Source organism: Piliocolobus tephrosceles, chromosome 4 (assembly GCF_002776525.5).
Source record: "Piliocolobus tephrosceles isolate RC106 chromosome 4, ASM277652v3, whole genome shotgun sequence".
Classification (NCBI taxonomy): Eukaryota; Metazoa; Chordata; class Mammalia; order Primates; family Cercopithecidae; genus Piliocolobus; species Piliocolobus tephrosceles.
This window is the reverse complement of record NC_045437.1, coordinates 54,108,661-54,124,306: the sequence shown is the minus strand read 5'-3', so window position 1 is coordinate 54,124,306 and position 15,646 is coordinate 54,108,661. Positions and strand designations below refer to the sequence as shown.

At 37.1% G+C, this 15,646-nt stretch overlaps 1 protein-coding gene across 1 annotated transcript in view; it reads left to right on the top strand.

Annotated features, from left to right (window-relative positions):
• The window catches only part of CWC27 (CWC27 spliceosome associated cyclophilin), a 254,799-nt gene extending 239,413 nt beyond the window's left edge, over positions 1-15,386 (top strand). The window contains exon 14 of the mRNA XM_023210469.1: positions 14,785-15,386. Coding sequence (XP_023066237.1) covers positions 14,785-14,947 — 163 coding nt within the window. The 3' untranslated portion in view covers positions 14,948-15,386. The remainder of the gene's footprint in view (positions 1-14,784) is intronic.
• The last annotated feature ends 260 nt before the right edge of the window (positions 15,387-15,646 follow it).

Below are 15,646 nucleotides of genomic sequence, written 5' to 3'. Positions count from 1 at the left end.
TCCATTGGTCTGTGTGTCTGTTTTTATAACAACACCATGCTCTTTTGGTCACTGTAACTTTGTAGTATATTTGGAAGTCAGAGAGTGTGATACCTCCAGGTTTGTTCTTTGTGCTCCGTATTGCTATGGCTATTTGGGGTTTTTTTGTAATTACATACAAATTGTAGGATTTTTTCTTCTATTTGTATAAAGAATATCATTGGTATTTTGATAGGGATTGCATTGACTCTGTAGATTGTTTTGAATAGTATGATCATGTTAACAACATTAATTCTTTTCATCCATAAGCATACGATGTCTTTTCATTTGTTTGTGTTCTCTTCAGTTTCTTTCATCAGTGTTTTGTAGTTTTCTTTGTAGAGGTCCACCTTGGTTAAATTTATTCCTAGTTTGGTGTGTGTGTGTGTGTGTGTGTGTGTGTGTGTGGCTTTCTTAATTTATTTTTCAGATAGTTTGTCATTGATCTACAGAAACACTACTGATTTTTGTATGTTGAGCTTTTGTCCTGCAATTTTACTCAATTTGCTTACCAGCTCTAAAAGTGTTTTGTGGAGTCTTCAGGTTTTTCTACATATAAGTTCATGTCATCTGCAAAGAGAGACAATTTGATTTATCTTCTGATTTGGATGCGTTGTATTTCTTTATCTTGTCTGACTGCTCTGACTAGGATTTCCAGTACCATGTTGGATAAGAGTGGTAAAAGTGGGCATCCTTGTCTTGTTCCAGCTCTTAGAGGAAAGGCTTTCACCTTTACCCCATTCAGTATGATGTTAGCTGTGAGCTTGTCACAAATGGCCTTTATTATATTGAGGTATGTTCCTTCCGTGCCTAATTTTTTGAGTTTTTATCATAAAAATGTGTTTAATTTTAGCAGAGCTTTTCTTGCATCAGTCAAGATGATCGTATAATTTTGGTCCTTCATTCTGTTAATGTGATGTATTACATTTATTGATTTGTGTATGTTGAACCATACCTGCATCACTGGGATGAATCCCACCTGATCATGGTGTGTATTATCTTTTTGATGCATTGTTGTCATGCTTTGCTAGTATTTTGTTGTGAACTTTTGTATCTGTGTTCATCACTGATAGTGGCCTGTAGTTTTCTTTTTCTTGTTATGTCCTTGTCTTGTTTTGGTTACCGGGTAGTGCTGGTCTCATAGAATGAATTAGGAAGAATTCTTTTATCTTCAATTTTTTTGAATAACTTGACAAAAAAAATATAGTGTATGTTCTTTATAATTTTGGTAGAATTCAGCAGTAAAACATGAGCTTTTCTTTGTTGGGAAATTTCTTATTACTGATTCAATTCCATTGCTTTTACTGGTCTGCTCAGGTTTTCTATTTATTCCTGGTTCAATCTTGGGAGGTCGTATGTGTCTAAGAATTTATCCATATTTCTCTAGGTTTCCAATTTGCTAGCATATAGTTCACAGTAGCCTCTAAAGATCCTTTCTATTTCTGTTGTATTAATTATAATGTCTCCTTCTTTCTCATTTTATTTATTTTGGGCATTTTTCTGTTTTTCTTTGTTAGTCTTGCTAACAGTTTATCTATTTTGTTTATCTTTTCAAAAAACCAACTTTTCATTTTGCAGATTACTTGTATTGTTTGTAGTCTCTGTTGTGTTGAATTCTGTCTGATCTTTATTAATTCCTTGTTTCTGCTAATTTAGGGTTTGGTTTGTTTTTGCTTTTTAATTCCTTGAGGTGCATAAATCCTTCTACTTTTTTGATGTTGGTGATTGCTGCTATAAGCTTCCTTCCTAGCACTGCTTTTCCTGTATTCCATAAGTTTGAGTTTCTTGTATTTCCATTTTCATTTGTTTAAACAAGTTTATTTTCTCCTTAATTTCTTCATTGATTCAGTGGTCATTTGGGAGCATGTTGTTTAATTTTCATACATTTGTACAGTTTCCAAAGTTTCTTTTGTTACACATTTCTTTCATAGCATTTTTTGATCAGAAACTACTGGTTATCATATTAGACTGAAATAAATACCTCAGTCTACCCTTAAAAGCCCTCCAACAACTAGTGCTTCCTATCTCACCAACCTTATTTCATTTCTTTCATTAATTCTCCCCATTTAGTAATTGCCTGTTTACTTGATTGTGAACAGACTCAGTTGTTTGAGACGGTTTGAGTCTTGTTCACTGTTGCATTCCCGGTGCCAAACATGGTGATTTGTGTTGGGAATAAGGCCTTCAGACCCTTTGTACTGGTCAGGCCTGTTGGCTGGTACTAGAAGACTTGCTAAGCTAAGAGTCAACTTCCTTTTGTGGGTAGAGACTATCTTATATTTTGATGATAGACTCCCTAAAACATCTACCAGCCTGTGCAGAAAGTCTCAGGCTCAGCATAAGTCTCTTTTCATGATCTCTCATAGCTCAGCAAATACTGATAGTTGCTTTTCCACTCACTTATATTAGTGATTGCTAGTTTCTATTCCCTCAATAGACTGTAGTGGGAACATGCCTTATGTTCTTTTCCGTCTCCTATAGCACCTGATACAGAACTAGACAGAAGGGCCCCCCCTCTTGTAAAATTTTTTATTTGTATAAAGCAATGTTTCTCAAAGCGTATTTCTAGAGCGCCTGCATCAGATGCAGGTTGCATGTTAAAAATCACCAAGTAGCTTTAAAAACTATCAGTGCCAGGCTTCCAACTCCAGAGGTATTGATTTAATTTTCCTGGGATGGGATCCCAGTATCAGTAATTTTTAAAAATGTTCCTAGTTATTTTTAAATGCAGTCAAAGTAAAGGGCACAGAAATAAAGCTTAAGAGCCTTTATGCTTTCAGATTGACTGATTTCATTAGCCCTTTGTCCTTGCCCCTTCAGAGATAGAGATCAGCTGGTTCCTAATGACAAACTACTCAAAGAAACTCAGGTAGCTCTGAGTCTATTATTTGAACTGAGTAATCTCAAGCACATTATTTATTTCTGATATATGTGATTTGAGGAAAAGGCAATGAGCTAGACTCAATTATTCATTCAAAAAACATCTGGGGGCTTTTATTGCATAATGCCAATGCTGGACACTGGTGAAACAAAACCAAATATGGCCCAGGCCCTACTCTCATGAAGTAAAAATCTGTAAGAACTTACAGACAGACACCACAATGTGGTAAATGCACAGTTTGGAATTGCCTGCAAACTGTGAGACAACAAAAATAGCACTCACTGACGCAGCACTCTACAAAAAGCTTTCCCATGTTGTCTGGTAGCATCTTTACAATAACTGAATATGTGGGGGCGGGGCAGGGAAAAGATTATTATCACCGCTGTTTCACAGGCAATCTCTCAGACTGAGGGTTGATAAACTTGTAGCTGATAAATTCTTGACCGGATACTTTCTTCAATGTCTTCAGAGGTAACAAACTTTCATCCTGTTAAGATGGATTTAACTTGGGGAATACATCAAAAGTCAATTCAGTGATAGGTCTAGTAAGGAAGATAAGAAATCAGATAGAGTAGTGCTTATTTTGGAGTATACAATTTAAAAAATGCAACCATAAAAAGACATGAATCCAGGTTGGACATTAAAGAAATTCCAAAAGAGAAACTCCAGAAATGTCTTGAGCAATGTGGGAGCATCTTTGGGAAAAGGCACCACTCTTTTAGGTGAATGCTTACTTACACACACACACAAAAAGCATTAATTTCCTCTATAAATTTTTATCTCCTTATTGCCTCTAATCAGTGCTATCTGAAATCTCAGTTCCAGTTTCTTCTAGTTCTTCCTAAAATAGGGATGCTAAGCAGGGACACCTCATTCAGCTGGAAGTCCAAAAGGAGCAGAGCCAAGGGCCCATAGGCTTCTGCAAGGGTGGGTATCTGGCAATCTCCTCTCAGCCATCGAATTACTAAGGACTACCTTGTGGTCAATAATATTCAGGTCCTTTATATTTTTCAAAAATGCAAATATAGCCATGAAAACTTTTCTGTTTTAAATCCTTTGGTGGCTCTCCATTGTCTACACAAGGAAACCCAAATTCCTAATGTGGCTTCTATAATCTGGCTTTTGCTTCCCTCTCTGACCTGTTACATCTCCTTCCCCCATCACATCTATGCTCCAGACATCCCAATTCTTTCAAGTTTTCTGAACAAACGCCTGCACTCCCCTTCTTCCTTGCTGCCTCTATATACACTATACACTTCTCTCTCTCAGTTAGCTGAAGTGTTATCTCCATCTTAGAAATGGTTCCTGATTCCTTTCCTGGTCTGACCCGTTCTTTCTCCCCCAGGGTTAAGACCCTTTTCTGGTCTTGCAGAGAATCTTGAATATCTCTCTGGGTTAGTCTTCCTCATACTACAGTGTAAGTGCTGTCTCCCTTACTAGGCTGTAGGTGCTCTTGAGGGTGGTGGCTCTGCTTTTTTGTTGAGATGGGGTCTTGCTATGTTGCCCAGGCTGGAGTGCAGTGGCTATTCAAGTAATCATAGCACATTATAGCTCTGAACTGCTGGGCTCAAGTGATCCTCTTGCCTCTGCCTCCCAAGCAGTTGGAACTACAGACATGTGCCACCACACCCGGCTCTATGGTGACTCTGTTACTGGCCTTTGTATCAGCACTAGCCAGCAATGCTTGCCAAGAAGAATGCCCTCAATAAATGTGTGCTGAATAAATAAATGTTTCTGAGTAGCCAGCCACCTCGAAAACCTTTGACTAGAATTCTAGTTTTGTTCATCTTGCTCCTTGATAGTATTAATACATAATTCCAAATCACTGAGCAATTATGTTTATAAACTCTTACATGATAATGCCAGAGAAAAGGCTAATAAGTTACTCAAAAAGCTGAAACAAGGTATTTCTACTACTACTAACTTTATGGTATGAAAATTCAACGCTTATCTTTCTTAAACAGACCAGTTAAACTGCTTGAAGACTGACATCTATCTAGTGTATGAATTAGCCTTTGAGGTGGGAGAAAGTACATATATTGTCCTCATACAGCCTTCCCCATGTGGGTTGAAAGACCTTACCATTCTTTACGAAACTTTGCCATACACAAAATTTGTCTCTGTACTGTGTTAGTGTACTGTATTGACAGCTTCTCATTTCTCTGCTAAGTTAGAATTCCAAGAAACCTAACAAAATAGCTCCTATATTACTTAAGATTGTTGTCCTATGGGACTATGGATTACAAACTTTAATGAATCTGATTTAAATTTTTAGGGGTAGGGTTGAAAGGAGACTTGTATTTAAAAAGCAAAACCAGCCTTTTTATTTAAAAAAAAAAAAAATCTCAGCAAGACCAATTTTCAAGTTTTACCCACGTTTGATCCTTTGAAAGGACCATACCCTGCTCTGTGTCATAGATGAGCTGCAGCATACTTCTGTCCACGTCACTTCTCTGGGACGCCTTTCCACCTCCTTCCCACTGGTGTATGTCCCTGGTCTTTTCAAGGCCCAGTTTAATTCCCATTTCCTCCTAGAATTCTTTTCTGACTGCCCTGGGCCTCAGGATCTGTTCCTGCCTTTGAATTTCTTTAACACCTTCTATGAAACCTCTGTGATATGCACTCAGAAGCCCTGAGTTTGATTTGAGTTACATTCAGTCACTGTGGCTGGCGAAAGTCACATTGCTTTTCGGGCCTCAGTTTCCTCACCTGTGAAGAGGGGTGGTAATGTGCACCCTATTTACCTCACGTGGCCTGAGGATCAAACATCATGGATTCGAAAGGGCTTTGCAAATGGCAAAGTGCAGTCCAAACATTTCTTATCATTTTAACTTATTTTGTACTTTGTGTCTTAGTTAGCTTGGGCTGCCATAACAAAATACCATGGCCTGAGTGCCTTAAACAACAGCAATTTATTTTCTCGCAGACAGAAGTCCCAGATCAAGGTGCCATCAGTCAGTGTCTGGTGAGGGCTCTCTCCTCGGATTGCAAATGGCTGCCTTCTCACTGTGTCCTTACATGAGCTTTCCTCAGTATGTGCCAGAGAGAGAGAGTTTTAGTTTCTTCCTTCCTTATGAAGACACTAATCACAACACGGGGAAGAGGGGAAAGCGGGGGCACCCTCATGACCTCATTTAAACCTAAGCATTTCCTTCCAAAGACCCCTCCTCCAAATGCCATCATATTGGCAGTTAGAGCTTCAACATATGAATTTTAGGGAGACAAAATTCAGTCTATAATAGAGTATCTATGTGTTGCATATAAACTGTGCTTACATGAATATTTACATTTTTATAATACTCTATTGTACTGCTACTGTGGTTTGAATATGGTTTCTTTGGCTCTGCCAAGTCTCATGTTGAAGTTTGATACCCAGTGCTGGAAGTGGGGCCTGGTAGGAAGTGTTTGGGTCATTCGGGTGGATCCCTCATGAATGGTTTGGTGCTGATCTTGTGGTAATCAGTGAGCTCTCACTCTAGTAGTTGCTATGAGAGTCTCCTTGAGTACTGGTTTTTAAAAAGAACCTGGCACCTTCCCTTTCACTCTCACTCTCCTCTCATGATGTGTTCTGCACATGCCACCTCCCCTTTGCCTTCTACCATGAGTGGAAGCAGCCTGAGGCCCTCACCAGAAACAGATCCTGGTGCCATCCTTTTTGTATAGCCTGCAGAGCTGTGAGCCAAATAAGCCTCTCTCTCTTTTTTTTTTTTTTTTTTTTTTAATAAATTACCCAGCATCAGGCATTCCTTTATGGAAATATAAATGGGCGAAGACAACTACATAACCCTTTCAAAGTGTTTTGTGTACATAATCATACACATATAACTTATTTGATCCCAACTCACTTTGGGTTTATATGTATATTTCTAAATATGTCCTATCTACACTAGACTTAAGCCATTCAGAGAGCAGACACTATTTATAGAATCAAAGAATTATAGAAATGTTATTTTATTTTTATAACTTTCACAGCTTAAGCAATATACATTGACTGTTTTTGTTTTTCTTTTTGCAAAGTAGCACAATCCTGAGAGGCAAGAAGAAAAAGTAAACAAAACTTACTATAACTCATCAAGAACTACTGCAATACATAGGCACATCATTTCCTACATCAAGACCATGTAAATATCCACCTATATTTTCTTCTAGCACTTCCTTCTTTTTTCATTTGTTAATCTTTCATCAATTCAGAAGTTTGTTTTAGTACATTGGGTCAGATAAAGTTCTAATTTAATTATTTGCCCCAAATGGCTAACTCATTGTCCCAACTTCATTTCTTAAATAATCCACCCTGTACAGTACACTGCTGCTTTAATTATTGTAACTCTGTAGTATACTTAGGCATCTGACTGGGAAAGATCATGACCCTGTTACTCATTTTTAAACCTATGTCTCAAAATTTGTATATTTTTTAATAGACTATTTTTAGAACAGTTCAGATTTACACAAAATTGAGCAAAGAGTACAGACAGTTCTTGTACCTTCAGACTACTTTGGTGTATTACTAACATCTTACATTAGTATGGTATACTTGTTATACTCAATGAAGCAATACTCATAGGTTGTTATTAAGTAAAGTCCGAAGTTTATTTAGATTTCTTTAGTGTTATGGACCAAATTGTGTTCCTGAAAAATTCATACAGTGAATACATTCATACATATACATACAAATATACTATGTGACCATATTTGAAGACAGAGCCTTTAAGCAGGTAATTAAGATTAAATAAGGTCATAAGGGTGGGACAGCAATCCAATAGGACTTGTATCTTTATAAGAAAATGATGAGACATGATGAGCACATGTGCACAGAAGAAAGACCATGTGAGGATACAGCAAGAAGATGGCTGTCTGCAAGCCTGGAAAAGAGACCTCACCAGAAACCAACCCTACTAGCACCTTGATCTTGGACTTCCAACATACAGAACTATGAGAAAATAAATGTTGTTTAAGCTACCCAGTCTGTGATATCTTGTTTATAGCAACCCAAGTAGACCAATACCCTTAGCTTTTACTTGATATCCTTTTTCTGTTCCTGAATCCCATTCAGGATACCATATTACATTTAGTTGTCATGTCTCCTTAGCCTACTCTTGGCTGTGGCAAGTTTTCAGAATTTCATTGTTTTTGATCACCTTGACAGTTTTGAGGAATACTGGTCAGATGTCATATGGCTGCAATTCGACATTTTTCTCACGATAAGACTGGGCTTATGGGTTACTGGGAGAAAGGCCTTAGATGTAAAATGCCATTAGCATCACATCATTTGAAGGGTACATACTAGCAACATGATTTATGACTGTTAATGTTGACCTTGATCACTTCACTGAGGTAGTGCTTGACAGGTTTCTACACAGCAAAATTACTCTTTCTTTTCTTTTCTTTCTTTCTTTCTTTTTTAATAAATGTGTATTTTAGGTTTAGGGGTATATGTGAAGGTTTGTTACATACATAAACTTGTGTCATGGGAGTTTATTGTACATGTTATTTCATCATCCAAGTATTAAGCCCAATACCTAACAGTTATCTTTTCTGCTTAAAGTTACTCTTTATTTCTTGCTTTCCACGATGTACACTTTGAAAGGATGTCACCATGTATAACCCATAGCTAAGGAGTGAGAAATTATGTTTCCCTACTCTTTATTAGAACATTTTATGGCTATATTTGTTTGCATGTTTCTCTCCCTCCTTTTACTGGTATTTTTATTTGAATTATATTAGGTTTATAAAATAATTTTTAGGTAATTTGGTTTTTGTCAAAAATTAAGTATCCTAGAAACATAGTATATCTATGTACTCCTTTAATAGGTTACAGTTTTCTTAATTTTACATAAAGATTTTAATAAATCTTTATAAAGGTTATTGCCAGATAATTTATATTTGGTGAGTTAGAGTCTTAAAAATTATGTTTTCTAAGTGATTATTTCAGAGCAATGATGACTTCTTGTGTACTTATTTTGTATCTAGCCACAATACTGACTTCTCAGAACTTTTGGTAGATACCCTTGAATTCTTTAAATATGCAAATAACTTAGCTTCCTCTATTCCATTTTACAAATGAGCAACTAAAGAGAAGCTACTGAAGGTCTCAGAATTAGTTGCCAAGCTGAAGCCAGATTTCTAGTTCACTGGAAAATTTGGAAGCCTAAATATGACTAATACTTTTACAGGTACTTTTGCAGCTATTGTAAAACAAAAAACAAAATAGTATCTGGATAATTGTTGACTATGCTAACAAACATTTGGCACTTATTATGATGTTAAGAAATCACAAGTAACACAAAAATCACAAAGCTTTAGATTCATTTCAAATGAGTTAATTCAAACAAGCTATATACAGAATGATGACATTATTAACCCTAAATATCAAAATCAGTTTTTCTCCTATGATTCACGGTTTGTTTTGGCTACTGCTTAAAATATAAATGGCTGTTTTAAATTTTTGATATTTTCCTAGGATTTCTAGAGTATATATTAAAATATTACTTGGATGCTTTTATTTCTATATTTTATAACTATCAAACATAATTTTTAGAAAAAGCCTTATGAATATTTAATTTTAGGGCTTTTCTCTATTACTGATTACAAGTAACTTAAGGTTCTCTTTTCATAATTGTTCAAAGATTCTTTAGGAATTAAGAAACTACAGGGTTTAGAGAGGTTTACTCCACCCACTGTTAGTGCCATGTGTGTTGTCCAGGGAAGAGAGGATCAGACTGCCTCATCTACTACTGTTGGCACCTATATATGTTGTCTGGGAGCCTGAGGCCTGCCCCTTGTCACCACCACTGGTATCTGCACACATTATTGGGGTCTGGGGACTGACCTGCCCTGTCCATTGCTATGGTTACTCATATGTACCATCCAGGGGCCTGAGGTTAGGCATGCTCTGTCTGCCATTGCCATTGCCAATGCCCACAGGTGTCATGTGGGGCCTGAGAACAAGTCTACCCTGCTACTGCAACAAGTGCATGTGCATTAGCATGCCATCCTGGGGCCCGGGGATCAACCTTCCCCACTGCCACTGTCAGTGCCTGCAAGTACCATTTGGGGGTGTGGGGATTAATCTGCCCCACCCATAGCCACTGCCATGGGTGCCCAAATGTGCCATCTGGGAGCCTGGGTACCATTTTGCCACTCCTGCTGCTGCTGGTGCAGGGCATGCCAGCTAGGAACTTGAGGACAGGCCTGCCCTGCCTCCTGCTGCCAGTCCTGGTACCCACGGATCAGCCCACCTGGTGTCCCTATACCTAAAGGAGCCTCACCACAGCCTACACTAACAAGTACAGCCTAATCACCAAGGAACTCACAGACAACACTGAAACTGATTACAGGCTAAGAAGTCTACACTACTGCACTCACCCAGAACCAAAGCTGAAGCACCCTACCCAGTTGTTGGAGGGCTTTTAAGGGTAGACTGAGGTATTTATTTCAGTCTAATATGATAACCAGTAGTTTCTGATCAAAAAAATGCTATAAAAGAAATGTGTAAGAAAGATTATTTTTTAAGATTATTTTTTAAGCTTTGGATCTGGGAAGGAAATAGTACAGATGTAGAACAATTAGGACACCTGCAACAATCTTAGGATTGGGTGATAAGTTCCTAAGTTACTATAGGTTGGATGTGGGAAGAAGAGGTTTGTAGACTTCCCAATGAAAAAGATAGCTATTTACATTATATAAGTGTAAATAATTTAAACTCATTTAAATCAGAAATGAATTGCTAATATTGGAATTCTATATTGGGCTACTTATTATGTATCTGAGAATCAGTTCCTCTCTTGATATTTCCCATTGATACAAATAGCTATTGTGTCTTTATTTCACAATTGTGGGAGAACTTTAAAAACTGGATAAGAAGTTAGTGAGGCCAGTCAAGGTCTAGGTCCTTTCTGAAAAATCCGTTGTTTACTTCTGTTTATAATTTTACATAGCTCCATACGAAAAAACACCAAAAACAATAACAAAAAAACCACTTTCTTGTCAGACACAACCTCTGTGAAAATAGTAAACCTCCATATTTTAACACACTATATGTAATATATACTATATACTATAATATATAATAGATTATATATTATATATGTGGTATATACTATATACCATATGTAATATATAGCTATATATTATATATAACTATATATTTTATATATACACTATATATAATATATGATTGTAACACACTGTAAAGTCAATGTTATTTGAGAATCTGAACCTATGTGAAATATTTATTAATCAAATCTAAATTGTTGTCTTTGCCTTCAAGTGAACAAGCTCTACAATTTTCATATGTAAATGATCAGTGTGTAATTAATTCCAAAAAAATTCACTACTCTTTTTGGGCCAATTCCATAACCAGCCACAGAGTGGATAGTATTGAGTTATTGGGACATTCGTGATTGTAAACTATCAGACCCCCTTTACTCAAATTGAGTCTGTATTCTAAGTCTTACTGTGTATCCTCATAGGAGACTGTAAAGTGCAGGCATGCTTTCAGTTCGTACAGTCTGTGATTTATAGAGGCACGTAGGTCAGGAATTTATTATGCTGAAAATCATAGTAACTGTTTTGTTTTGCTTTTCACAATGAAGTGACCAAAGCATGTTGAAAGATAAATGGATGAAGTATTTTGATTATGCTTTTATTTCTATTAAAGATTAAATATTATTGCCAAGTAACCAGCCATGCTAAGTATTATGATATTAAAGCTGAAGTAGTTTGTAAGCTGATAGCCCTTTCTTTCCTCTGGGTTTAGGTTTGTTATTAATCAAAATGTTGGACTTGCTTAGTGCAGTGGTGTATGAAACAAACAGTTGAAAAAGACAGCTCCTTTAACTTACAGCTCTCTGTTTTTTTTCAAATTTGTAAGGAAATCTGTTTCTTCTTGTGGACTTTGTGCTGTTATTCATGTGTCTAGAGTTCATTTTTTATAGCAGAGCTGACTAAATCCAATAGTTGCAAAATTCTCTCATGGCATAGAAAGGAAAAAGGTGCCATTTTATATTCTTAATTGACAAATTCTGATCAAGTCATTTTTAAAACATGGAGAATCCCTACTAGAAATGGATACTACAAAAAACCATCTGTATTTCTGGGCAGAGAACAGGATAATTTTTAAGATAGAAGAATATGTATATGAAGAGGTATTAATAAGACAGTAAGTTTGTTTTCTCATATCAATCCAGGAGTATTGATGAAATTGTTTTAAAGGGCATATGATTCTAGCTACACTGGTGTTGGCTTAGACGTCAACACAGCCAGCCCATAAGCACTTGGAAAGCTGCTGCTAAGCATGTACTGAAGTGCAGCAGAGGGGTTTAGACGCCCCCTGATGTGTGGTAAAGGACCTTTAACAGGAGTCCCACCATTCTTCTGCACTTACTTCTCATCAGTGGTAATATTACAATTTTAAATGGTGCATATTGTGGGGGATGCAGCAAAGATTGTAAGAAGTGTTGAAGAAAAAGGCTACCTCTCAATAACTGGAGGAAAAAAAGGCTTAATTTATTACTTAAGTAAAGAGGTGCTGTGCTTTTTAGGCACAGTGTCTCCAAGCAAAGCAGGCTGCAAATCTTACATAGTGTTTTGGGGTCAGGAATTGTTTAGGGGCAGCTGTCAGCCTCAAAAGCCCCATTATTCGAAAGAGACTCTTGTTGACTGGCTGGCTTTCAGAAGCACAATCACTGGAGCGAGTCTGCAACTGATGGGCCAAATTTCAAAAGCATGTAGCTATCACTGGTTAATTGGCTTTCAGAGGTGTATTTACTGAAGTGAGTTGTCACTGATTATTTAGACCTTGGCGAGATAGCATTAATTGCATAAATCTGGTTTAATTATTTTTCCAACTGGTTCTAATGGTTTACTTAATACCATGGCTGTCGAACAGTCAGCGTTTTTCTGGGAGTTAGAAATTGTCTTACTTTCAGAAGCTAATACCTAAAAGCTATAGGAAATTGAAAACGCTAGAAATTTAGATTTTGCAACGACTGTACAATACATTTTCTAAATAAGCGTGTCTACTAAAGGAATGGAAGTATAAAAAGTCAGCAACTCCACATGTTCAGGTATTGAGATCAGTTATGAAATTTGATATAAATAATGTATCATTAATAATATAGTTCCAAGCATGGTGGCACACGCTTGTAATCCCAGCTCCTTGGGAGGCTGAGGCAAGGTGTTCACTTGAGCCCAGGAGTTTGAGACCATCGAACATAGCAAGATCTCATCTCAAAAATAATAATAATAATGAAGTATAAAAATGTGAATGTCACTTAACTAATTCGTGTTCTAGATCATCCATATATATCATTTCTACTTATTGCGTTCCAGTAAGTTTTCTCAGGTGAGACAAAAGAAGGTAGAAATGGTACATAAGCCTCAACTCACCAGCCCTGGTGAGCAGCAGCTACTAAACCCTTAGTAACGATGGTATCATTTTGTTTCCCTCCTAAAATCTTTTTAGGATTCTTCAAAATCTGGGTATACCCATGGGAATTTGCCACACAAGTAAATTTCACTCATCATTTGTTCTGCTGTAGAGAGAAAAGAATGAGGGATCTTCACTACTGCCTACCTACTACCCAGATCTCTGCTTATATGGGGGAAAAGACATTAGGGTTTCATCTGAAAGTTACAATAGGCATATAAAAAGTATTAATCCTACAGTTTAACTGTTTCTGCTGTGATGAAGAAAAGTGTGTATAGGGTATAACGGTAGGAAAAGACTTAAGAGTTTTGTTTTATTTTTATAAAAATTGAACTTTTCACCAGGTGCAGTGGCTCACACCTGTAATCCCAGCACTTTGGGAGGCCGAGGCAGGTAGATCACAAGGTCAGAAGTTCAAGACCAGCCTGGTCAGCATGGTGAAACCCCCGTCTCTACTAAAAATACAAAAAATTAGCCAGGCATGGTGGCACATCTCTGTAGTCCTAGCTACTTGGGAGGCTGAGGCAGGAGAATCACTTGAACCCAGGAGGTGGAGGTTGCAGTGAGTCGAGATCATGCCACTACACTCCAGCCTGGGCAACAGAGTGAGACTCCATCTCAAAAAAAAAAAAAAAAACATTGAACTTTTCTCTTTCCAAATTCATTCAACTGTTCTGAAGTCTGCTCTTTTGACTTCCCTGTTTATTCCTGGCACCTCATATGAGACACAGCTAATTACTAACATATTTAACTGATCCTAAAGATAGCTAGCTTATGACCTCTCAGGATTCCAGCATATGCTGATACCTTAAGACCAGTAAGCTTTTAATGAAGAGAGCAGGATTGGTTAGATTTGTTGTAATCAACAATAGAAGGGAATTAGTCCATAGAGTTATGTCAAAAGTTTAGTTTCCTTTTGTATAAAGAAAATATTTTTAAACCAGCAATTCCCCAGGAAAGAGAGTCATAACACCATTTGAACATCATTTTTTAATTATCTTAATGTATTCCCTACTCTTGACCCATGTAACTGTTGAAATTTTTAAAAATCAGATAGGGCTGGCTTATTGTCTTGAGTTTTTCTCTGCAACCTGACTCACTCTGGCTAAAGGAATGTGTTCTTCAAAGGAAGCAGACAGTGTCCTCTGAGTTTACTTTGAGGAACACTTCTGTATAGAACTCTTTTAACATCCCATCAGGAGAGAAACCTCAAGTAAAGACTGAGGCAAAGAGATTCTCTACTAGAAATACAAACCAGCAGAACAAACTCCAGACATGTTTTTCAAATTTAAGAGTTTTCTGAGAAGTTGGTTTCCATGTGGTGTAAGCACCAGTAAACAACAAACCCATCTTGGTGTTCTGTACGCTTATGGTTCATTATGTCAGCGATAGTAGAGTATAGAATTTCTACTTTAAGTTCCCATGCAAGAATCACTGAACCATCTCTCTCCCTCTTTAGGATGTCACATGTACTTCAGTTTGAGGATAAAAGCAGAAAAGTGAAAGATGCAAGCATGCAAGACTCAGATACATTTGAAATCTATGATCCTCGGAATCCAGTGAATAAAAGAAGGAGGGAAGAAAGCAAAAAGCTGATGAGAGAGAAAAAAGAAAGAAGATAAAATGAGAATAATGATAACCAGAACTTGCTGGAAATGTGCCTGCAATGGCCTTGTAACAGCCATTGTTCCCAACAGCATAACTTAGGGGTGTGAAAAGAAGTATTTTTGAACCTGTTGCCTGGTTTTGAAAAACAGTTATCTTGTTTTGCAAATTGTGGAGTGATGTAAGCAAATGCTTTTGGTTACTGGTACATGCATTTTTTCCTAGCTGACCTTTTATATTGCTAAATCTGAAATAAAATAACTTTCCTTCCACATTACATGTTGACCATTGCAGACTGTGCAAGCCTGTTTGTGTCCTTTTACCCTAAAATATATAAAGGCTTCCTTTTCAAGATTTTTTAATAAGAAGTTCTTACAGAAAGAATATTTGTGGGAACCTCCCTTTCACTAACTCCGGAATATAATAAAAGATTATAAATAAAATATAGAATATAAATATGGATGAGGTTTTTTGTATATAAATATTTCAAAATATCCAAGCCAACACAACTCAGTAGCCTCATGCCTTCAGTCTTGAGGAACCCCCAAGTGAACATTCACACCTCCATTCAGGCCGGTGCCTGGGTTTTATGGACACAGTCAAGATATGTTAACACTCTAAATAACATCAGCCAGGCTCACTACATGTCCAGCCTGACACCTGGCCCCCTGCCCACTCCTCTGCCCTTCTTAGCACAGTGATACCAAGAGCACATA